Source organism: Triplophysa dalaica, chromosome 7 (assembly GCF_015846415.1).
Source record: "Triplophysa dalaica isolate WHDGS20190420 chromosome 7, ASM1584641v1, whole genome shotgun sequence".
NCBI lineage: Eukaryota > Metazoa > Chordata > Actinopteri > Cypriniformes > Nemacheilidae > Triplophysa > Triplophysa dalaica.
The window spans coordinates 15,964,957-15,991,286 of NC_079548.1; the positions used below are offsets into that span (position 1 = coordinate 15,964,957).

A 26,330-nucleotide genomic window follows, 5' to 3' on the forward strand; every position below is an offset into this window, starting at 1 on the left:
GGACGCGACCTTAACTTTAAGCGTACAATGGAGCAGTTATTAGTTGTCTTTGTTATAAGTGACTAGTCTATGCCATATGGGCTATAGGATGAAATGACCTACTCTAAAAAAAAAACTAATTTTTACAGTTATTTTACCTGTAATTTACATTTTTCACTGCAGTTAATTGGATTATAGCATTAACGGAAATGATCACAAAATAAAGGAAAATGTGCTGTAATTTTCTGCTAGAACTTTATCCGTTTTTCACGGAATTTCTTTTTAACTGTGTATAAATAATTGTATCAAAAGCAATAATACAAACTATACATATAAAAAACTAATTTAACCTTCTTTACGTATAAGTACTTTTTTTGTCACATACACGGTAAAAAAATACAGATTTTTTAAAAAAGAAATCAAATTTATTAACGCACATTTACTGGAAACGAGGAAAACCTGTTATTTTACGGTTTATTTCTGGCACCCCAGCATTTTTTCTGGATTTGTATTTAAAAATGTCATTAACACAGACAATTTAACAATGCATTTATACAAAACAAACAAAACAAATAAATTAATCAATGATTGAATTCAACATTTTTGACCCTGCACAACAAAACCAGTCTTAAGTAGTACGGTAATTTTTAGTAATCGTCAAAAAGACATGTGGTAGGGGTAACAAATAAAGTTTTTTCTTTTTGCCAAAAATCATTAGGATATTAAGTAAAAATCGTGTTCCATTAAAGTATTTTATAAATTTCCTATTTTAGATGTATAAAAAGGTTATTTTTTGTGAGTGGATGGGCTGCTAAAGTGCCTCAGATTAACAACTTCAAAGGCGATTTTCTCAATATGTTTATTTTTTGCACCCTCAGATGAAAGTGACCGATTCGTCAGGTATGGTGACCCATACCCGAAATGTGACCTCTGCTTTTAACCCATCCAGTGATTAGTGGGCACACACACAGCAAGTGGTGAACACACGTACATCCGGAGCAGTGGGCAGCTATCACTGGAGCGCCCCACAGGCAGCGCCCGCTTTGTAAATGGTTGTTCTTCCTCCTATCCTGACAAATAGACATAGACCCATATATCAATAGAACGCTTATTTCTTTAGCTTTCAGATGATGTAAAAATCTCAATTTCAAAAAATGTACCCTTAAGACTGGTTTTGTCGTCCAGGGTCACAGCCTATGGGCTGGATGCAAAGCTCAAAACCCTGACCTGACTGATATATAGATGTCTTTATGTTGTGTATTTAAGGAAACATTTATTTAATGAGTAAATAAGTAAAGCTTTGAATCCTAATGGGGGATAGATTAACACACAACTTTCATAAGACCTGTTCTTCAGTGAAAAATGTGTCCTTTGTACGGTTCAAATCCTACTATTAAGACTATAAGAATCAACATTCTAGTAAGACCTATTGTTCTTCATCAAGACAGAGAAGCCCCACCTACATTTATTTGAGACAGTATAAAGAACTTATTTTCCAGTATTACAGTGTATATATTAAAGCAATACAATTTAAACCTTACACAAAATCGAGTTCATCTTTACTTTTCAACTCTCAGGCCATATGAGTGTTTGTGACTGGAGAGAAAGAAAGAAAGAAAGATACAGTGTGCACGTGCATAATATACACAAAAAGCATACACTTAATAAATAATAAATGTAAAACAACTATATATTTGCTTTATTTCCTTTCAGTATACAGAATAAGATGATCACTTTGTTTCAAAAGAGCATTTTTTAACAAAAGCCTATACATACAGAACACAGCCAGTAAAACATAAATTAGTAAATATGAACCAATAAACAACGTTTTTTAATTTGAATAAATATAATGATTGGCACAACTACAAAAGGAGGCCTCCTTAAAAGCTCCTCTTTATTGCATAAATCTCCCATTCAAAAAACAACATCACATTCAGACACAGCGATTTTCTGTTGACATGAATCTTCCTGATATAAAACAATTCTTTGGAGCTTTCAGCCAATTATTCAAGACTGAGAGTTTAAGACCTTTCTTGGTAGACATCATCTCAAAAGGTAGACACATAAACACACACGCAAACATACATCATATATTTGATATCACTGTGTGAAGAAACATGCTCACTGCTCAGCAACAAAGTAAAGTTTAGACGGTGGCAGAACGTCACTCTACCGCACACCTATCACAGGTTAGCTAGATAAATTACATTTGTTGTAATTCTTCATAATAAAGTATCTTTGGTTGTAAACTTCAAATGTGTCTCAACACCTGATCCTTCATAACAAAGCATTTTCAGTAGAAGTAACATTTGCGAGAAATCTGAACAAAAATGACCGGCGCGTAACAAAACATTCAACATGAAACTAAATAAAAACGTCAACATGTTCACTGCTCTCATTAGCTAAATGAGCATGCTTCAGTAAATGCATGCTGTGTAAAAGTATAACCCAATCATTAATGCACTTGAAGGAAGCGAGCATTTTATCCTGGGTGAGAGAGATGTTGAGAATTAATAGATATTTAAAACAAGAAGAGTTCTACTTTTTGATCCAAGTTCTTTTATAATGTTGCTTTATTGCACTGTTTATTCTTAATCCCTTTACGCGTAAGCCCGTGCATTATACACCTGTAGCCAAGCCTTCCATCTTTCCTCATGTGTCTCTCCTCTCCTCTCCGTCCAGGTAGTAGGGGTTTTCCTGACCTACCAAGTACGAGTACCGTGAGGGGTTTTTCCCTTTAAAGGTCCTCATGCCATCCGTTGTGAGATCATACGAGCCCGTCTACAGGAGAGGTGACACTCCGTATTATCCACATGCAGATAAATACATTAACAAAAACAACACCACCGCTTCACACTCCCCATCCACATACTATTTAAATACCGGCATGCAGGAAAATTTCAATAACTTACGCCCATAAATAAACTGGTTATATTGACAAGCAAAGCTCACCTTGGCATATAGACCTTGTTGATCTTGCTTGAGCAAACATCAAAATCGAAGCACTTGAGATCGTACAGTCACAAAGTGTAAGGATAAATACTGAAGGAATATTCTGGATAAAATACAATTCAAGCTTTATCCGATCTGTGACAATTTGAGTTTGTCCTAACCAAAGCAGGCATTGGTTTCAGTTGCATCATGTCACTGAAGCCAATGCTCATGCAAAGCTGTACAGGACTTTCAGGTCTACTGTTGATGGATGTCACGACAACGTGTCAACTATTGTATGTAATATCCTAATTGTGACCTGTGTAAAAGTAACCTGACCATCCCAACACAGCAACACCAATGGACAACAATGACATACAGTATTTTAAGCCAACAGACGATATGTAAAACCTTTCTGAAAAACTATTTTTGGGGAGGGCAGTGTATGTCATGGAAATTAAGTTGCATATATCGCGGAATATTCCTTCGAAAGGTAAAAGGAGCTTGAAAAGCGCACACCAGCACACACGGTTTTTCATCATTGGGAGGGTTAGAGGGAACAGGGTTGTGACTTACCTTTCCTCTAATCTTCTACAGTCATAGAACATGATGTGAGGGGGAATCATGCAAAACCAAGCACACGGGATACCACATACACAACATGACAAAAACATGCACAAACACACATACACACAAATAGGTTTGTTTAAGAACTAGGTGATCAAAAAACTCTATTATACCAAGCTGTGACTGTGACAACCGTAACAAAAAATCTGTAGAGGGTAACCTCAGTTTTCCAAGTATTAGATTGATAGCTCACCCAAAAATCTAAATCCTGTTATCTTTTACTTACCCTCTTGTCATTTTAAACCTGTAAGACTTTCTTTCATCAACAAAATACAAAAAGAAGATATTTCGAAGAATGCTGCTGAACGAACAACAGCGGTACCCGTTGACTTGCATTGGTTTTGTACAATAAAAGTCAATTGGTACCTCCATTGTCTAACTTTCTCGAAATATCTTGTTTTGTGTTCTACAGAAGAAAGAATGTTTGAAATGACGAGAGGGTGAGTAATTTTCAATTTTTGGGTGAACTATCACTTTAGGCTGTATTGATCTTTCTTGACTTCATGTTAACTGCAAACTTCAGTTGTTCTATTATTGTTATACAATACCTGTTTTGTGTGTGGCTGTAGTTGGACAGCATCTCGGATTTAAAGTCTGTTATTTAAGTAATACTTGGAAGAAAATTATATTAATCTGATCTTTGGTTAAAAAAGGAATATGTCAGAAGTCAGCTTGGCAGATAGAGTACAGATTCGATTATGGACTTAGTTCTGTTTTTAAAAATAGCATTAGTATCTGTTAGTGTGTTGAAATTACTTTTGTGACACTGATACTGGTGTTAGTATGAGACAAGATATTTGTGAGTTTAAGAGATGTACAGACCTCTAGTTTACAGTGGGCTAATTTTATTTAGATTCAAGATTATTGAATAGCAAGAGAATAATATTAGCATTGTTATATTCACAAAGCTTACAGAGGCAAACATTCATAGTTGATCTTGCTTGAGCAAATCAAAATCTTTATCAGAAAGCACTAGTAAGCACTTCAGGATAGCAACGTCACAGAGTGAAAAGCTTCAGTAATACTGAAGTTTGTCCTTCACTAAAATGACCATTTAGATTTTAATGGAAGCCTCTTATTAAGATGATCAAAATAATAATAATCACAACTTTAATAATAATTAAAAACAAGCTTGAATTTTTTTTTTTTACTTGAATTATTAACCCACTGTAAGTTAAAGATGAATGTAGCTGCTATGTGAGATAATGGTTAATTTATGCAGATTTTAACTGGAGGCGAAGCACTCACCAATCCGTTGTTATTTCTTTTGCCCGCCCCTTCTGTCATCTCCAGAGAGATGTCACCGGCATTATTGCTGGAACTGGAAGCCAGAGTGGCACGAGGAATAGGGGCGATACCCTGCGAGGACCACGTGGACTGGATGTTCTCAATAGGGTATGGGGTGCTGTAAAATCTATCCTGAGACTTCTCCCTTCTGGAAACACAACCACACACAGTCATCAGGTGTGAGCTCTGGACTGGTCAGCTGACCAGCAGTCTCAGTTGGCACGGACACCTGACCACAGTGATCAGCCAATGCATATTGCAAACAAAAAGTGCTGACTGAAAGACAGATTCAGGTCTGATGGGTTTCATGCATGAGTACTGTATGTTGAACACTCACCTATTAGTCACACAGATGTAGATGAGAACAGCCAAAATGCCAATGAGCAGAATTCCCCCTAAGACACACGCCACTACCACTAGAGCCAACAGAGAGGCTAGACAGAGAAAGAATGTTCATTACACAAATATGAGAATATGCATGTCTACATGCTCAGTTATTCAATACAAGCGGATCCAATAAAATTAATGCATTAAAATGACTGCTTCAATAGTAAATGAATGAAAAAAAGGCTTCTTACAGTCATTACAGTTGAATCCAGAATAGCCAAACGGACATCTAAAAAAGGTAAATAAATGGAAAAGCTTTGCATGAAAACTGCGATGACCTAATATTGCCATGACACAAGGGGGCGGTAGTTTCTATGACACATATTTGTTGTGCTTTCAACCAATGAATTTCTGTCGCCCTCTGTGTACACATTTCATCCATAAGACAAACACACAAAGTTTGCATAGATGTTTGAGAGTTGATCTAAATTAATAAAAATTAAAAAGGTACTCACGGAACACAGCTCCCTTTGTCCTCTTTCTGGCCACTGGGGCAGACTATGAAAGGAATAAAGTGAGGGAGAATTGAAGAAAGCTTGAGCAAACTTCATTACTGGAACTCACTTAGATTTTAAATCTTATGCATTTCTTCTATCATGTTAAATACATACACATAAATAGTTATTTTGCAATAGACAATATAAAGGCAAACACAATTGATTATTTCCCCCAAACTGTACTTCATCCGTGTTTCTTTACTTTTACACAGTCACTCACCTACACAGCTCCTGCTCTGGTAAAGACTGGGTACATAGGCAGGTCTGCAGTCACAGTTGACAAGACCATTGTTCATGCCACAAACTGTTGAGGTGTTATCACAAGGAGCAGGAAACTGCTGACACAGGCTGCTTACTATCAAAAGGGGAAAAGGAATATGTTAATTCCTTTAACTGGCCACCGTTTAAGTCTCTTTTGACCTATCACAGTAAAATTCTGTAAAATAACAGTTGATTTTACAGTTTTAATTCTGCACAGTTTTCACATTTTTGAAGTTCATATGTAAAATAACAGGAAAACCAAGTAATCTATACTTTAAAAACAATGTTACTTTGCATTTTCTTCTAGTGCACCAGCTGCCAAACATTACTGCTTTTTTACAGGAATTTGTTGGTAAAAAGATGATAAAATAGTATAAGATTAAGAATAATAAAAGCATGTCAAGTTGCGGAAAACCTTTATCATCTAAAGCTGGGATTTTCAACTTTTTTGTAGGCTGAACCCATTTGACTTGAAGTACCCTTGATATTTTTAATAAGTATTTCAAAAATTAAATAGCACATTTGCATGTTTAACTTTAATTTGATTTATCTGTATACAATTCTATTGAATGAAATATTAGGGTGACATGCCAGACGTCGCAGGGTGCAGCCAGTGCGTGTACTGTTAAAGAAAACAATATGTTTGAATTTTAGAAATATGGCGTGACAGCGTGGCCGGTGTGCGACCCCTTTCTTTACAATAATTGTTTTTAATGTATTACAGTATTACGGCTCAAAAAAACCCTGCAATTCTCTCACGAACCACCAGGGGTTTTGCAAACCCTGTTTGGGGAACCCTGATCTGAAGAATATCACAATAACAATATATAGACCAATTTGGAAAAATATAAGCCATGCTGATTCAACGCTGGTCCAGATAAACTTTTAGTTTTTAAAACTACACAAAGGTTTGAACAAAATACAACTAACAGAACCTTAATCACATTATAAAAAAATGTTAAACCAGTATCTTTAAGATTTCACTTTTTATTTAAGATTTAAAAATAAAATAAATTGAAAACCCTCACCACAGTCCTAAACAAACACCTTTGCTACCTACATTTTGCAATTGTACTGTATCAGTTTGTAAAAAGCATATTGGCATCTTTAGGGTTATATATAGTGCTAGAAATACTAAAGCATCATGCAATGTAAATGTTCTACTTAACTTCTGCTGTAAAGATCTGTTAGTTCATTTGTTCACCATTGGATTGAATATGAGAATGAGAGGTCATGTGTTACTCACCAGTGTACGTAGCATCACCAAGAATGCGGCAGGAATTTTCACTGCAATTTTTTATAGCGTCCTGTATAGTCTCGTCAAAGGTTTTCTGGGTAACTGGAGAATTAGCTTCAAAAAAACTGTTAACTGTAGCTATTACACTGCCGCTCCTGGAAATATTTACACAGAGATTAGTAACTGGCAACTATAATAAACATTTACAAAGCTTAATTCAAGTACAGTTGGAAGAGCTACTTACTCTAACTTAAGAACCACACTATTAATGTAGCTTGACTGGTTACGCATAGTCGTATTTACCTAGGAGAAAAGAGGAGGAGAGCATGATGATATAGAGTAATAGAAATTGAAGGATATTGATCCAGGATAGGGATTTGTTTTTGGAAGTGAAACTATTTACTCAAAGGCAGCTCATTGAGTCTTTATTCACATTAATGTGAAACTATTAAAGTCGGTATACTGCCAAAACAATAGAAACAAATTGTCTATATTCTTGTATACAGAACATAAGAATATAAGAAATATTCTCATATTGTACTTAATTGATGTTAGTTTTGAGCATACAACTTTGTGACCTACCGCAGAGATGATCTCCTTTGCAAATTCCTTAAATTCGTTGGATTCGGAATTCATCATTTTGGGGTGAAAAGTGCGATTCACGCGCAGCATACTAGGGAAGGTTTTGGCTGCAAATAAACAGGTTGTGAGGAGAGTTTGATGTTAAAAAAATGCGATAGCTAAACAATTCTTACTATAAGACTATTTTTCAATGTAGAAGAACTGTTCATCCAAAACTGAAAAGATGTTTTTCACTCAAATCAAAACATTGGTTAACTCATATACACCAACACAATCCCATGGTCTTTTTTTTACAATGTAGCTCATTTTGGCTTATTCAATGATGTTGTGGTTAGGGGCAGGGCTTCAGCATTGCTTTTTTATACTAATCGTACGTTTTTGTATACCTACAAATTCATATGAATAAGCCACCTTGTTAAATAGCTACGGATTCCAGGGATCTGATTGTGTATGCAGTAGGGTTGTCACGATACCATAATCCTGTTTTACGATACTATACCACAGATTTACATTAAACATTTTGTATTCAATATAGTGAACTGTATTATACTTTACACTAGAATATGTTGTTGAATTAACTGTAGCGATTGGATAAATTTTAGCAAATACTGTGGTTTTCTTCAATATTTACTATGATTAGACTCAAAAACACTAGTATCTATGAGTTTTAGCAGTTAACTGTAGTATATACTAAAGCACACTAGATCATTTTTCACGTAGGAACTAATTCAAATGTTGGACACACAAATTTATTGATACATCTGTGTTATATATTAGGCTTACTTTAGATGCAGAACTACGACGGACAGTAGGTGGCGTCTATTTTCCACTGTGTAAGTGAATCATTTAACCAACTCGTTCAAACGCCAAATTGAATCATTAACTCGTCTGAGTCATTCAAAACACACATTCATTTAGGAGATGAACACCGCAAAAAGGCAGATGTAATATTCAAATTAATATCAATGCGCATATGCAACATTAACTACGGTACTACGATACTACCGTTTCAAAAATAGAGAGGCATCTTGGTATTTTGAAGCTTTATCATTGCGATGCTACCGTAGCACACCCTAGTATACAGTGAGTTTTTTCACAACTCAGGTTTCACAACAAGATTTGTCAACCCATCTTTGTAAGCATAAGCATTTAACTCAATGGTCTCAAACTCAATTTCTGGAGGGCAACAGCTCTGCTAATGAAACACACCTGATCAAGCGTATCAAGAGGCTTGTTTGACCTCATGCGGCGCCACAAGAAACGAGGCAGATGACATCAATGTACCCCGAGAGCAATTCAAATGCAAATTACTTATTGTTACGAATTGCTCTCACTGTACTTAGATGTCATCCGCCAGCCGATTCTTGTGTAGCTTCGTGAAGTCATTGTCTTTGGGATGACTAGGGACTTCCAAGCAGGTGCGGGATGGAGCAGAACTCTGCAGAGCTTTGGCCCTCCCCAAAACCGAGTTTGAGACTACTGTTTAATTGTTTATACCAGTGAAAAGAATAAAATTCCGAATACTAATGAGCCTCATATGTGGTTTTATGTAAGGGAGAGAAAATGTGATGGACGGGCATCACATTTGATACTTACTTACAACACAAGCACCATTATCAAACAAGTTTCCTGGCAAACACTGACAGATGGAATTCACACAGACACTGAGAGCTGGGCATGGCAGTGCAGGACAAGTAACTAAAAGAAAGAAAGAAAAAGAAAGAAAAGAGAAGGTATAAAGGGCACTTGTGAGGACCCTCACTATATGAACAGACACACAAACACACAGCACACTCATTCCAACACACCTTGTGGGGTTGTGGGGTTAGTTGGGTTAGTAGGTCCAGAAGTAGAATTGCCTGTGGTTGCAATTCCTGTTGTAGAGTTCCCTGGTGTAGTTATGGGTGATGTCGTAGCATTTACCAGTGTAGTGAAAGATGGTGTTGTAATGTTTTCTGGTGCAGTTATAAGTGGTGTGGTACCATTTCCGGATGTAGTGAGGGGATGTGTTGTATTGTTTCCAATAGTAGTTATGGGTGGTGTTGTAGTGTTTACTGGTGTAGTTATGGGTAGTGTGGTAGCATTTCCTGGTGAGGTTATAGGCGGTGTGGTAGTGTTTCCTGGTGTAGTTATGTTCGGTGTAGTAGCATGTCCTTGAGTAGTTATTAGTGATGTGGTAGCATTTCCTTGTGTAGTTATGATTGGTGTGGTTGCATTTCCTGGTGAGGTTATAGGTGGTGTGGTGGTATTTCCTTGTGTAGTTATGAGTGGTGTGGTAGCATTTCCTGGTGTAGATAGGGGTGGTGTGGTAGTGTTTACTGATGGGGTTATGGGTGGTGTGGTAGCATTTCCTTGTGTGGTTATGGGTGGTGTGGTAGCATTTTCTGTTGTGTTTATGGGTGTTGTGGTAACATTTCCTATGGTAGTGAGGGGATGTGTTGTGTTGTTTCCTATAGTAGTTATGGGCGGTGTGGTAGCATTTCTTGGTGTGGTTATAGGTGGTGTGGTAACATTTCCTGGTGTAATTATAGGTGGTGTGGTAACATTTCCTGGTGTATTGAGGGGTTGTGTTGTAGCATTTCCTATAGTAGTTATGGGCGGTGTGGTATTATTTCTTGGTGTGGTTATGGGTGGTGTGGTAACATTTCCTGGTGTAATTATAGGTGGTGTGGTAACATTTCCTGGTGTATTGAGGGGTTGTGTTGTAGCATTTCTTGATGTGGTTATGGGTGGTGTGGTAACATTTCCTGGTGTAATTATAGGTGGTGTGGTAACATTTCCTGGTGTGGTTATGGGTGGTGTGGTAACATTTCCTGGTGTATTGAGGGGTTGTGTTGTAGCATTTCCTGGTGTGGTTATGGGTGGTGTGGTAACATTTCCTGGTGTAATTATAGGTGGTGTGGTAACATTTCCTGGTGTATTGAGGGGTTGTGTTGTAGCATTTCCTGATGTGGTTATGGGTGGTGTGGTAACATTTCCTGGTGTAATTATAGGTGGTGTGGTAACATTTCCTTGTGTGGTTATGGGTGGTGTGGTAACATTTCCTGGTGTATTGAGGGGTTGTGTTGTAGCATTTCCTGGTGTGGTTATGGGTGGTGTGGTAACATTTCCTGGTGTGGTTATGGGTGGTGTGGTAACATTTCCTGGTGTATTGAGGGGTTGTGTTGTAGCATTTCCTTGTGTGGTTATGGGCGGTGTGGTGGCATTTCCTGGTGTGGTTATGGGTGTTGTGGAAGCATTTCCTGGTGTCATTATAGGTGGTGTGGTAACATTTCCAGGTGTATTGAAGGGTTGTGTTGTAGCATTTCCTGGTGTGGTTATGGGTGGTGTGGTAGCATTTCCTGGTGTAATTATAGGTGGTGTGGTAACATTTCCTGGTGTATTGAGGGGTTGTGTTGTAGCATTTCCTGGTGTGGTTATGGGTGGTGTGGTAGCATTTCCTGGTGTAATTATAGGTGGTGTGGTAACATTTCCTGGTGTATTGAGGGGTTGTGTTGTAGCATTTCCTGGTGTGGTTATGGGTGGTGTGGTAACATTTCCTGGTGTAATTATAGGTGGTGTGGTAACATTTCCTGGTGTAATTATAGGTGGTGTGGTAACATTTCCTGGTGTAATTATAGGTGGTATGGTAGCATTTCCTGGTGTATTGAGGGGTTGTGTTGTAGCATTACCTGGTGTGGTTATGGGTGGTGTGGTAACATTTCCTGGTGTAATTATAGGTGGTGTGGTAACATTTCCTGGTGTAATTATAGGTGGTATGGTAGCATTTCCTGGTGTATTGAGGGGTTGTGTTGTAGCATTACCTGGTGTGGTTATGGGTGGTGTGGTAACATTTCCTGGTGTATTGAGGGGTTGTGTTGTAGCATTTCCTGGTGTGGTTATGGGTTGTGTTGTAGCATTTCCTGGTGTGGTTATGGGTGGTGTGGTAACATTTCCTGGTGTAATTATAGGTGGTGTGGTAACATTTCCTGGTGTAATTATAGGTGGTGTGGTAACATTTCCTGGTGTAATTATAGGTGGTGTGGTAACATTTCCTGGTGTAATTATAGGTGGTGTGGTAACATTTCCTGGTGTAATTATAGGTGGTGTGGTAGCATTTCCTGGTGTATTGAGGGGTTGTGTTGTAGCATTTCCTGGTGTATTGAGGGGTTGTGTTGTGGCATTTCCTGGTGTATTGAGGGGTTGTGTTGTAGCATTTCCTGGTGTGGTTATGGGTGGTGTGGTAACATTTCCTGGTGTATTGAGGGGTTGTGTTGTAGCATTTCCTGGTGTGGTTATGGGTGGTGTGGTAACATTTCCTGGTGTAATTATAGGTGGTGTGGTAACATTTCCTGGTGTAATTATAGGTGGTGTGGTAACATTTCCTGGTGTAATTATAGGTGGTATGGTAGCATTTCCTGGTGTATTGAGGGGTTGTGTTGTAGCATTTCCTGGTGTGGTTATGGGTGGTGTGGTAACATTTCCTGGTGTAATTATAGGTGGTGTGGAAACATTTCCTGGTGTATTGAGGGGTTGTGTTGTAGCATTTCCTGGTGTGGTTATGGGTGGTGTGGTAGCATTTTCTGGTGTGGTTATGGGTGGTGTGGTAACATTTCCTGGTGTAATTATAGGTGGTGTGGTAACATTTCCTGGTGTATTGAGGGGTTGTGTTGTATCATTTCCTGGTATGGTTATGGGTGGTGTGGTGGCATTATCTGGTGTAATTATAGGTGGTGTGGTAACATTTCCTGGTGTATTGAGGGGTTGTGATGTGTTGTTGCCTATAGTCGTTATAGGTGGTGTGGTATTATTTCCTTGTGTAGTTATATGTGATGTGGTTGCATTTCCTGTGGTAGTGAGGGGATGTCTTGTGTTGTTTCCAATAGTAGTCATGGGTGTTGTGGTAGCATTTCCTGGTGTAATAAGAGGTGGTGTGGTAGCATTTTCCGGTGTAGTTATATGTGGTAAAGTAGTGTTTACTGGTGTAATAAGAGGTGGTGTGGTCGCATTTCCTGTTGTAATTATATGTGGTGTAGTAGTGTTATCTGATGTAATAAGGGGTGGTGTGGTCGCATTTCCTGGTGCTACAGTCGGTGAAACTATAGAAATGTTAGTTGTACTCAGTGATGGAGATGTGGCATTGCCTGTTGTAGTTTGAGGGTCAGCTGTAGCAGGTATGGTACCATTGTCAAAAGAAGTTGTAGGTAAGACAGTGGCGTTACCTAGTGTGGTTAGTGAAGGAAATGTTAGCGGTGGATTAGTGATACTTCCTGATGTTTACATAAGTAGATTAGTGGAATTAATTGGTGTTGTTATGGGTGCACTTGTAATGTTACCTTGTGTAGTCTGAGGTGGGGTTGTGGCATTGACTGGAATAGTCTGGGCTGACGTTGTGTTGCCTGGCGTGGTTACCAGTGGAACTGTGGCATTTCCAGGTGTAGTTAGGTGGGAAACATGTGTGGGAAAGGAGGGAGATGTAGCCTTGCTTAGGGTAGTTATGAGTGTAGTTGCAGGGTTTCCTGATGTAGGCGTGACATTGACTGGAGTAATCAGAGTAGCAGTATTGACAACAACTGTTGTGTTGCCAGATGTGCTAAAAAGAGTAGAAGTGACATTTTCTCCTGCAGTTGAGGATGGAATTGAAGCAGTTCCTGATGTGGTAACAGGGGGATTTGTGGCTGTTGTAGGATGGTTTGTAGCAGTTCCAGCTGTAGATTCAGGTGGACTTATGGTGTTGGCTGCAGTAGTTGAAAATGCAGGTGGAGTTGTGACATGACCTGATGTGATAGAAGAAGAATTAGTGGTGGTTCCTAATGGATATGCAGCACGGTTAATACTACCATTTAACGTCTTAATTTCTTTATATTATGTAGGATGATATTATGTTAAAAACTATAAATTACAAATAAAATTGACTTCAGCTAGGTTTATATAGACTGGCCCACATTTGTATGGAGCAGGTATGGTGATGCTGAAGCTATTTTTGAACAAAGTTAAGTTTGAGGTTTCTCTTGATGTTATTTCTTATAAGAATCCTTGACTAAGGAGAATGAAGAGTTATGATTGAACCAGCTGAAGTTTCACTAGAAGAAGTCAGACAGACGTTCTCTTACCACCAGTAGAGCTAATAGGGGTTGTGCTTGTTGTAGAATTCTTCGTGTTTGCTGAGTTTGTATTAATAGTTGTGCTTGTAATGATTCCCACTGATGATGTATGAGGATGTGTAGTAGTCGAATTTGTGGTAGTTGCAACAGCAGCCGTGTCTATGGATGTGGAACTTGTTGACATAGATGTGTCTGCACTTGTTACCACATTGGTCAAGGCTGTGAAAACACAGAAAAATTAGTCAGGCGCTACACAACACAGAAAATTCATACAATCCTGGAGCAAAATATAAATTTGAAGTGTGACTGTCCTATAATCCCATGACAACTTTATGTGAAATCTGTCATGACAGCTCAAATAATAAATCAATATTATAAACTTAACATTGTGAATCTGGGTAACGTTGACTTTAACGCAACTGCTTAACAAGTGATTTTTGTTTAAAAAACATGTATATATTTAATAAAATGTTTTAGTAAATATAGTACATTTTACTATTTACTAATATTTACATTCGTGTTTTTGGGGTTCTAGATTATAATAGGAAATAAATTCTAGATGTTCGTTTTGTTTTCCCATAAACATTTCTTTATAAGATCCACTAGAGGCGCTGTGGGCAAATCAGAATATCAGAAGAGGAAATATGAAAACAAAAAGCAGTAAAACTTTTTTGAGTAATTACTAGCTCTGTACAATATGTCAGTTTGGGAAAATAATGTGAAGACATTATAAAACATACAATAAAAATATAATTTTTGACCAATTCAGTTGTCACGCCCCCAATAAAATCGAGACGTAATTTGTGCACAAACATCATTGGTTTTAGTGAATGCAGGTATGGTGATGCTGAAGTTATTTTTGAACAAAGTTAAGTTTGAGGTTTCTCTTGATGTTATTTCTTATAAGAATCCTTGACTAAGGAGAATGAAGAGTTATGATTGAACCAGCTGAAGTTTCACTAGAAGAAGTCAGACAGACGTTCTCTTACCACCAGTAGAGCTAATAGGGGTTGTGCTTGTTGTAGAATTGTTCGTGTTTGCTGAGTTTGTATTAATAGTTGTGCTTGTAATGATTCCCACTGATGATGTATGAGGATGTGTAGTAGTCGAATTTGTGGTAGTTGCAACAGCAGCCGTGTCTATGGATGTGGAACTTGTTGACATAGATGTGTCTGCACTTGTTACCACATTGGTCAAGGCTGTGAAAACACAGAAAAATTAGTCAGGCGCTACACAACACAGAAAATTCATACAATCCTGGAGCAAAATATAAATTTGAAGTGTGACTGTCCTATAATCCCATGACAACTTTATGTGAAATCTGTCATGACAGCTCAAATAATAAATCAATATTATAAACTTAACATTGTGAATCTGGGTAACGTTGACTTTAACGCAACTGCTTAACAAGTGATTTTTGTTTATAAAAATATATATTTAATAAAATGTTTTAGTAAATATAGTACATTTTACTATTTACGAATATTTACATTCGTGTTTTTGGCTTCTAGATTTTAATCGGAAATAAATTCTAGATGTTCGTTTTGTTTACCCATAAACATTTCTTTATAAGATCCACTAGAGGCGCTGTGGGCAAATCAGGTGAAAACAAAAAGCAGTAAAACTTTTTTGAGTAATTACTAGCTCTGTACAATATGTCAGTTTGGGAAAATAATGTCAAGACATTATAAAACATACAATAAAAATATAATTTTTGACCAATTCAGTTGTCACGCCCCCAATAAAATCGAGACGTAATTTGTGCACAAACATCTTTGTTTTTAGTGAATGCAGGTATGGTGATGCTGAAGTTATTTTTGAACAAAGTTAAGTTTGAGGTTTCTCTTGATGTTATTTCTTATAAGAATCCTTGACTAAGGAGAATGTAGAGTTATGATTGAACCAGCTGAAGTTTCACTAGAAGAAGTCAGACAGACGTTCTCTTACCACCAGTAGAGCTAATAGGGGTTGTGCTTGTAGAATTCTTCGTGTTTGCTGAGTTTGTATTAATAGTTGTGCTTGTAATGATTCCCACTGATGATGTATGAGGATGTGTAGTAGTCGAATTTGTGGTAGTTGCAACAGCAGCCGTGTCTATGGATGTGGAACTTGTTGACATAGATGTGTCTGCACTTGTTACCACATTGGTCAAGGCTGTGAAAACACAGAAAAATTAGTCAGGCGCTACACAACACAGAAAATTCATACAATCCTGGAGCAAAATATAAATTTGAAGTGTGACTGTCCTATAATCCCATGACAACTTTATGTGAAATCTGTCATGACAGCTCAAATAATAAATCAATATTATAAACTTAACATTGTGAATCTGGGTAACGTTGACTTTAACGCAACTGCTTAACAAGTGATTTTTGTTTAAAAAACATGTATATATTTAATAAAATGTTTTAGTAAATATAGTACATTTTACTATTTACTAATATTTACATTCGTGTTTTTGGGGTTCTAGATTATAATAGGAAATAAATTCTAGATGTTCGTTTTGTTTTCCCATAAACATTTCTTTATAAGATCCACTAGAGGCGCTGTGGGCAAATCAGAATATCAGAAGAGGAAATATGAAAACAAAAAGCAGTAAAACTTTTTTGAGTAATTACTAGCTCTGTACAATATGTCAGTTTGGGAAAATAATGTGAAGACATTATAAAACATACAATAAAAATATAATTTTTGACCAATTCAGTTGTCACGCCCCCAATAAAATCGAGACGTAATTTGTGCACAAACATCTTTGTTTTTAGTGAATGCAGGTATGGTGATGCTGAAGTTATTTTTGAACAAAGTTAAGTTTGAGGTTTCTCTTGATGTTATTTCTTATAAGAATCCTTGACTAAGGAGAATGAAGAGTTATGATTGAACCAGCTGAAGTTTCACTAGAAGAAGTCAGACAGACGTTCTCTTACCACCAGTAGAGCTAATAGGGGTTGTGCTTGTAGAATTCTTCGTGTTTGCTGAGTTTGTATTAATAGTTGTGCTTGTAATGATTCCCACTGATGATGTATGAGGATGTGTAGTAGTCGAATTTGTGGTAGTTGCAACAGCAGCCGTGTCTATGGATGTGGAACTTGTTGACATAGATGTGTCTGCACTTGTTACCAAATTGATCAAGGCTGTGAAAACACAGAAAAATTAGTCAGGCGCTACACAACACAGAAAATTCATACAATCCTGGAGCAAAATATAAATTTGAAGTGTGACTGTCCTATAATCCCATGACAACTTTATGTGAAATCTGTCATGACAGCTCAAATAATAAATCAATATTATAAACTTAACATTGTGAATCTGGGTAACGTTGACTTTAACGCAACTGCTTAACAAGTGATTTTTGTTTAAAAAACATGTATATATTTAATAAAATGTTTTAGTAAATATAGTACATTTTACTATTTACTAATATTTACATTCGTGTTTTTGGGGTTCTAGATTATAATAGGAAATAAATTCTAGATGTTCGTTTTGTTTTCCCATAAACATTTCTTTATAAGATCCACTAGAGGCGCTGTGGGCAAATCAGAATATCAGAAGAGGAAATATGAAAACAAAAAGCAGTAAAACTTTTTTGAGTAATTACTAGCTCTGTACAATATGTCAGTTTGGGAAAATAATGTCAAGACATTATAAAACATACAATAAAAATATAATTTTTGACCAATTCAGTTGTCACGCCCCCAATAAAATCGAGACGTAATTTGTGCACAAACATCTTTGTTTTTAGTGAATGCAGGTATGGTGATGCTGAAGTTATTTTTGAACAAAGTTAAGTTTGAGGTTTCTCTTGATGTTATTTCTTATAAGAATCCTTGACTAAGGAGAATGAAGAGTTATGATTGAACCAGCTGAAGTTTCACTAGAAGAAGTCAGACAGACGTTCTCTTACCACCAGTAGAGCTAATAGGGGTTGTGCTTGTAGAATTCTTCGTGTTTGCTGAGTTTGTATTAATAGTTGTGCTTGTAATGATTCCCACTGATGATGTATGAGGATGTGTAGTAGTCGAATTTGTGGTAGTTGCAACAGCAGCCGTGTCTATGGATGTGGAACTTGTTGACATAGATGTGTCTGCACTTGTTACCAAATTGATCAAGGCTGTGAAAACACAGAAAAATTAGTCAGGCGCTACACAACACAGAAAATTCATACAATCCTGGAGCAAAATATAAATTTGAAGTGTGACTGTCCTATAATCCCATGTAGCATCGAATTAGGTGCAGTACACACGGAAATTCTATAAAGTACACATCATGTCTGGTAAGAAGTTTTGTTGTTTTCCAGGAACAAACAGTGATACAGAAATATCACATGCAGTGGTCTAATAGTGTTATTGCTTAGCAACCAAAGCACACACAAAAGAAAAATGAACTTCAAAGCTCACATAAAACAGCTTTCAGGCAAAGTTATTGCTGTTGTTTGCTTTCGATATAACTCAGAGAATCAAATACAGGCAGATACACAGAAAAAAACTGCAGAAATGAAGCACTGCCTGGTTATTTGCATAATAATAATTTGTTACCTTCATGCACCGAGGCATTTACTGCTGCCGCCACCACTTTTTTACCACGCACACAATGGTGCTATGCATTTTTCCAATGATCAGCGTAAATGCGCCTCGGTGGACACAGCACCTTAGTGTATCGTGGAAAATGTGAAGTAATCTATTTAAACACCACTTTTTAAAATAAAAAATATGTCAACCATAAAAATCAAACACGGTGTTCTTGGAATTGAAATAAATGCAGGTTTTTGATAAAGCTGCAATTTGTAACTTTTTGCTCTCTATCGCCATCTCTATTTTAAACATAAAATTGCAGGTTAATTAGACAACTTTATGGGAAATCTGTTGTGACAGCTCAAATAATAAATCTATATTATAAACTTAACATTGTGAATCTGGGTAACCCTAACTGCTTAACAAGTGATTTTTGTTAATACATTTTTTTTATCTTTGATTAAATGTTTTAGTAATTAAAGTATATTTTACTATTTACTAAAATTTACATTTAGTGACTTTTGGGTTCAAGATTTTAATATGAAATAAATTCTAGATGTTTATTTTGTTTACCCATAAACATTTCTTTATAAGATACACTAGAGGCGCTGTGGGCAAATCAGAATATCAGAAGAGGAAATATGAAAACAAAATGTAAAACTTATTTGAATAATTACTAGCTCTGTACAATATGTCAGCTTTGGCATTTATTATACACCATTATAAAACATACACTAAAAATATAATTTCTAACTAATTTAGCGGTCCTATATATTTTTCACGCTCCCAATAAAATCGAAACGTAATTTTTGCACAAACATCATTGGTTTTAGTGAATGCAGCATGTGCGTTTGAGAACCAACAAGGCTGTGGGGATACTCGGGGTGATTAGCCTACAATTTGCTAATCCTTTCCAGACGCAGAGTATATCCAGACGGAGAGGGTTACATCAGGTCTAGCTCACAGCACACACAGGAAACTGAGATAGACTGAGCTTGCTTGGGTCAAATTGCACAAAACACTTCACTACTGACCACAGCATAGGTCAAGCCACGTTCCATCATTTCTATAAGCGAATGCTTAATAAGCATCAATATAAACACTTTGCAATACTTGTTTAATGTGAATATTAATTGATTTTTCACACCAAAATAAAAATTCTGTCATCATTTACTGATTTCAAACCTGCACTTTCTTTCACAGAACACAAAAGTAGATATTTTGATGAAAGTTGGTAACCGAACAGCGCCGTCACCCATCCACTTCTATTGTATGGACACAAAACCTATGCAAGTACCAGGTTTCAGAGAGAGCTCATTGTTGGGGTTGTCCTAAAATTTCAACATGTTGACAGTAATCATTAATGTGGGGCAAAGGGAGACTAAATGGTTCTGTACTGTTACCAGAGCAGCCAATGTCTCAACACCATCTCCTCTAACCAAATTCCACCATTGCTTGGTACAGTACAGCCTCTATTTCGAAACTGTGTGTGTGAAAGGTATAAAATGACCTTGAAGCTTGTCTTACTCCCTGCCACACAAAAAATACCTACAGTGGCAGATTTACTGAAACTTTGGCAATAAAAATACATTTAAATATTATTTATTTGAATACTTGTTGCAGTTTTTATATTAAAGCCAAGAATTCTTCTTAAGACACAAGCACGTACATACACAGGCGGACAGAGAGTGTAAAATGTGGGGTGTTTGACAGGGAGATCTATATAGCCCTGAGGCTAAAGCCTTCTGCAGTTATGGCTCACTACTTCAAAGGAGCAAAGTTGACGCCAGGCAGCAGGAAAACCTTACAACTGTGAGCCGATTTCACTTCCACCTCCCACAGACATGCCATCCCACAGATAAACACACACTCCCACAAGCACACAATCATCTATCATGCTGGCCCTCTGTATGAAACACGCACACTCATGCACATGCAAACACTCACATACATGTTTGCTCATTTTCTCTCTCGCAAACAAAGAGCATGCGTCACTTTCTCTGAAGTTCTGATAACTCTTTCTCTCCATTTAATTAACTTCTTTGTTTATAAAGCCTTTTAATTGCATTGGTGACAATAGTGAGTGTAAAGAAGGTTTTATATTTATAAAGTTCTAATTATTTATTTCTTAAAGGGGCTACATATGACACAGCACTTAGATATTGTCATGTCTTGGAATTTTTTTAATTAAAGGTACAGTAAGTGATTTATGAGAAATGCTATTTGAAAATAAAAAAGCACATGAACAAACAATTTTGCTATTATTTGCTGAACATTTGTTCTTTGTGTGTGTGTGTCGCACATTCTTTATTTTGAGGGCAGAGCAATGCAGGAAGGGGCGAGTTTATTTGATCGTCGATTTCAAATATCAACGGCAGTATTTAGAAATCGCTTGATGGCTGGAATACACTACTGAACAGATTTTGAAAAACTAGTCATCATACACTTGCCAACTTTGTAAACGGTTAAGGCTAAAATACACAAGACTGGTATCATACACTAGCAAACGTGCCTCGATGCAAGGAGACACATGAACAACGAAACAAACATGGATGTGAAGAAGATATAGGTGCAGTGGTGTTATAGCCTCGTAACTGCGCGCCTCTGTTTTGGTCAGCATATTACCACGTCCAGTTTCGCCATACGCTATTACGTGTTTGTTAGCAAAAATCCGGAACGCTGATAATTGACACGTAGGAGCTTTATTACCAAGTATGTTTAAACACACAAGGAATTTGTCTTGGCTACAGGAGCTTCCAGTGCAGAAGAAAGTACATACATAGTGCAAACATATGTGATAGTGAGAAGAATAGCAGAGCTCAGAGCCATGGCTGCCATTCGCATGCGTTTCGGGTATTTAACACCCACCATTCAATACACAAAAGTAGTATTAGGGCAACAAAAGACTTGTTATGTTCTGCAATTTTAACAAACCTATACCTGCAAATGCGTTGTGTGTTTATATGTTTGCAGAGCGATCTCTTTGCGTGTTGCCATGTTTTGCGTGTTTCTTGAGAGGATAATTTAGGCTGGGTTTGTAAAGTGAATAGGTTTATGTAGATATAAAAGCAGGCAATTGTGGGAATAAATATTTATGTTAATATAAAACATTTACATTTGTTCTTTTTATACAAGCTTTTTGTTTTACATTGCTTTTTTTGGTAAAATCTGACAACACGCGCAAGTAACAGCTCGCATCCTGTGATTTCTCACACCGCATATACCGAGTGACATCTCTGGTGCACTTTTTAATGTGGTACTGAGTAGATTGGCGCGGTATGTGTTGTAAAATTGCCTCAAAATATCAAACATGTTTTAATATCCTCCGATAGTCTGCAGATAAAAAATTTAGTCTATACACATCATCAACTACACAACTTTATGAGAAAAAAATCTGCTCTGACAGTCCAAAATCGGGAGACAATTCTGCAACAATTGACGACTAATCCAGACAGGAAATCTGGGGAAAAATCTGAATAGATGTCAGGAAGTGTATTCAAGGCTTAAGGCACCTTTAAATCGGTTAAAGGGGAGGTGCCACAGTGTTCAATGCATTCTGACTTCTTTACAATGTTAAACGTGCTGACTTCACATGCTTGACATGGTCAACTTGTCAAAAAACGAGTTGGACATATGACATAATATTTCTGTCCTCGATTCACTCCCCAAGCGCTCGTATAGGTTTCGGAAAGTTTTTTCCGCAAATGAAATTCCCTTAGGTAACAACTTTTCTTACACCCTTATTGGACAATTCTCCTGGAAAAGCACGTCCACGCGTCAACCCACAAGAACGAGATGAAAGAGCATGCCCACGCATCAACCAGGGAGAGTCGGAGATGGAGCATGCGCACACATCAACACGCTGGAGCAAGAGAGAGAGATAGCAAACGTATAGTGAATAAACAGTTAAGCAGGAATAATGCGACAATGTATTGTGTGCTCGTAGTCCCGCCCCACAGAGCGGACAGACGATTTGTGTACACAGACTATGTGACTGTAACATAATATTCAATATTAACTTTCAATGCAACATTTTAATGTTTATTTAAGGTTTTCTTTTGTGTTACACGAATGCAATGTATTATATTACCACTCTCATTTGAGGCTTGTCTTAAGAATTGTTGATATTTTGAAAGTTGTGTTCAAGTTGTTTAACTAATTAGTTTATCATGAGATTGTTTCAAGATAAATGTTTTATTAATTGACAGCTCTAACTATGCACCTATAGCAGGTGCAGTTTGACCCAAATACAGTGTCAACAATGCTAATAAATTATCGAGACTGTTTTCACGCTAAAGCAGAACTATAGATAATGATTGTAACTACACATGTGTGATTCAGATCATTATCAGAAGAATGTTTACCTACGATTGTTAATGAAATGACATTTGCAACTTCCTGGTTATTACAGCAGTAGCGTTAAGTGGAACACTTCATCAGTCCGTACACAATGATATCAATCGATTTTACAGGGTACTTTGTATAAACAATGCTAATAGACACAAATATTCTTAAACTCATAACTGTGTGTTCCCCTTATTGTTAGAATTTAGCCAACGCCCCTAACTTCCTGCCAATGAAATTGTTGTTCCTCTGTCTTATCTTTCCTTGTTCTCTTGCTAGGCAGTAACATATTTTCCCATTCAATATGTTCCTCCTTTAGCAACCACTTATCAGTATTTATGATATCAATATAATAGAGTTTGACTTACGTGACTACTATTTGGAGATCCTGATGTTCCAGAACTAGTTATGAATTTAAAACTAAATCCACATACGCTATGATTTGCGCTCTGCATGGCAACAGATCAGTTTTATTCAGTTAGCCACAACAAAGCAATCAGGCCAATGCATTCAGATTTGAGTGTGTGCCAAGTAAACCGGCTGTAGGTTTGGGACAAAGGCCCACTCAAAAGAACAACTATGCAATTTTAAAAAGGAAAACCTTGAATTGTTAAATAAAGTAAAAGTAAACTGCTCACAATCAAAATATGGAGCCATGTGAGGCATTAAGATTTTTGGGGGACAAGGGATACTTGAAACATCATGTTTCTGTTCATACGTCAAGAACAGAGTATGATTAGGGGCTGGACTCAAAACTGAAACCACATTGCAACTTAAAAGATGTTAATGACCACAAATGTGACCCTGGACGACAAAACCAGTCATAAGGGTCAATTTTTAGAAATTGAGATTTTTACATCATCTGAGGAAATAAGCTTTCTATTAATATATGGTTTAATAGGATTGGACAATATCTGGTGGAACAACAAATGTTTTCCAAGCTGGAATTTGAGTTTTTTTTTTAGAAAATCGGCTTTGATTAGAGGCACTGGAGCAGGCCATCCACTCACAAAAATAAAGTTTTTTTACATTTAAGGTAGGAACTTTATAAAATATCTTCATAGATAGTTAATATTCGAATGATTTCTGGCATAAAATAAAAATCTGTCAATTTCACCCATACCCTGTATTTTTGGCGATTACTAAAAATGTTCCTGTGCTGCTTAAGACTGGTTTTGTTGTCCAGGGTCACAAATGTGAAATGTGGATGTTACACCCTATCACTCTGTTTTTCACACAAGCATTTCACAATTATGCATAACTCATCTGCCCATATTCTAGTTGTTGAGCCTCCTCATTACAGTAATCGACCCATTGCCTTTGTTTTTTTTCTTTTCACTTAACTCCCTCTTTGTCTCTTACATTGGTTAATATTGCCACGGAGAGACAACGTAAGAGCCCATTATGATGCCATATACTCTCTCCTACTCTATCTTGCTTATTAGGGCTTACAGAGCTCAAAATGGCTCTTAGGTAACAGATGGTTCCCATGAGCAGCACTCCTGCGCTAGGACCCACAAGACCAGCTCGCACTCTATCATATCCAATTAAAGCAGAGCCAGCGTATGCTGTCCAATTAAAGACGAGATTTAGACATCTAATCCAAGAGAAGAGAAGAGAAGAGAATATAAAAACTATCAAGTATCCCTCTTTTCGGTTTAAAACCAATTGATTTAAAAAACAGACTTTATTATACTACACTGACTCCTTTAAAGACCTTCTTTATCCATCAAATACACAGATTAGCATCACAGCACTTTGTCTGGATTACAGCACCCTTCAAAACAAAGGATAACAAAGGGTTATTTTACAATCCGCAAAACTCCAGCCCACATATCTGTACCTCCATGGCTTCTGGATAACTCATACATATATATGCATACATCTCTCACAAATAAACATCATGCACTGTTTACTAAACCTATTAGAACGTTATTGAGGAAAGAATCTCTCCTGCGTTCGCACACACACTTTTTCACTGACACACTTCCACATATGCATGTCATTTCCTCTCTCTTTCATCTCATCTGACTTTCCGTTCTGTATTCGCTCCCTTCTTTTACAAAACCTGTTACCTAAAGCTTTCCATCTCTCGTCGATCCGTATTTCTCTTTATTTCTATATTTAGGGGGTCGATTGATCTGCCCACATCTAGACCTGATGTCAGACCACGCAACAGGATATTTCCCAGGATATTCTTTTACCCTAGTCCTGGAACTTTAAACACACACAGTGTGATTACTTTATTAGAAACACAAACAGCCCTGAGGTGCGTGAGGGCCATGTGACGTGTGTCCTTTCTAGTACATTCAGTGACATTCATTCTGGTAATAACAGAACTGCTTCCTGATTTCAGGTGACTCTGTATCATTTATGCATTAAATTAGGTCTGAGGGCCATGTGTGTCCTTTATAGTACGTTCATTGACATTCATGCTGGTATTAACAGAACTGCTTTCTGATTTCAGGTGACTCGGTATATATAATAAATGTGTTATATTAGGTCTACCATAATGCTGCTTTTATAAATTGGAGTTTGAGTTGAATGTTTGATTTATCAGGGAGTCAGATCAGGGAGTAGCCTATCAGATGACTGCTCTACTTAGATATGGCCAACACGTTCAATGCTGCAACACAAATGCACTTTCTCTGAATGACAAAATATGACATTTGATACTTTTGAGGTACTTAAGTCAAAAGAATGTGACGTTCACAATTCCCAAAAGCTGACTCACGAGCAAGTGCGCGCGTGAATGAACATTTGAGAGTCTCAAAGTCACGCGTGAATGTGTGTGTGATACACCGAGAACCCTCACCAAAGCCCCAAAATAACAAGCGTGAAACAAAATAAATTGTAAAACTCTTAGGAAGCAAACAAACTGCTGTCACTTTTAAGGGTATCTAGGTTTATAACAACACTGTAATGTATGACGGAGCGTGACGCTAAATAAAAAGAAAATGATGCTCACCAACGCAAGATTTCGGGACACTCCCAACTTCGAATAGTTACAAACTCAACTACAATAGATTACAAGTGAATACAAGAGACGTTAATAGTGATTTCATCTGTTATTCCTCCTAATCTCTGCGCTCAAAGTCTTTCCAAGCATTACTCAAATATGCGTCGCGTTTGTTTGATGTTTTCAAGCAAAAGTTTGACTCTTACAACCTCCTGGCAGAGATCGAGCTAAAAGCAGTATGTTATAAAAAAGATGGAAATATTATGAATATGTCCAAAGGATGAGACTGTCCATGGTCCTTAAACAACCTGGCGCACCATCTTAAGTCAAATCAAATCACTGGTTTGTCTATTAAATAGAAATGCATTATTAAATATGGTTATTTCAGATCTAAAAGCAGCACACACACGGATGTTAAATAGAAATGATGGCTTACCTGGTGTCGAGATGAATATTAATAGGCCGATCAACAATCGATGCATCAATAACATTATGTTTCATAGGAGTGACGCTCATTCAAATAAATAGAAAAAAACTGATTCTGGATCAGAGGATGTCTCGGTTTTCCTCAACACGGTGGCTTTCAGAGGTTTATTACACAGTGTGCATTTGTGCTGAGAGTACAGATCCGCTACAGGTGGTTTCAAA

General features: G+C 37.2%; 1 protein-coding gene across 1 annotated transcript; it reads right to left on the bottom strand.

Moving 5' to 3' along the window:
* Nucleotides 1-1,657: 1,657 nt before the first annotated feature.
* Nucleotides 1,658-26,308, bottom strand: si:ch211-198m17.1 (mucin-2). Its single transcript, XM_056752272.1, has 19 exons — nucleotides 26,119-26,308; nucleotides 17,773-17,979; nucleotides 16,796-17,002; nucleotides 15,819-16,025; nucleotides 14,861-15,070; nucleotides 13,881-14,090; nucleotides 13,104-13,544; nucleotides 9,597-12,989; nucleotides 9,385-9,486; nucleotides 7,789-7,895; nucleotides 7,451-7,509; nucleotides 7,216-7,361; nucleotides 5,929-6,063; nucleotides 5,667-5,709; nucleotides 5,403-5,440; nucleotides 5,162-5,258; nucleotides 4,786-4,972; nucleotides 3,487-3,501; nucleotides 1,658-2,760 (listed from the first exon to the last, which is right to left on the bottom strand). Exons 1-19 carry the CDS (start codon nucleotides 26,171-26,173, stop codon nucleotides 2,632-2,634), a joined length of 5,988 nt encoding a protein of 1,995 aa, XP_056608250.1. The 5' UTR covers nucleotides 26,174-26,308; the 3' UTR covers nucleotides 1,658-2,631.
* Nucleotides 26,309-26,330: the final 22 nt, after the last annotated feature.

Bases quoted from the DNA above. Each gene is read 5' to 3' on its own strand.
- si:ch211-198m17.1 (XM_056752272.1), bottom strand. From the start codon at position 26,173: ATGTTATTGATGCATCGATTGTTGATCGGCCTATTAATATTCATCTCG. The intron at 15,071-15,818 runs GTAAGAGAACGT...GTGTTTTCACAG, and splicing joins CCCTATTAGCTCTACTGGTG to CCTTGACCAATGTGGTAACA. The intron at 5,710-5,928 runs GTGAGTGACTGT...TTCCTTTCATAG, and splicing joins CCAGAGCAGGAGCTGTGTAG to TCTGCCCCAGTGGCCAGAAA.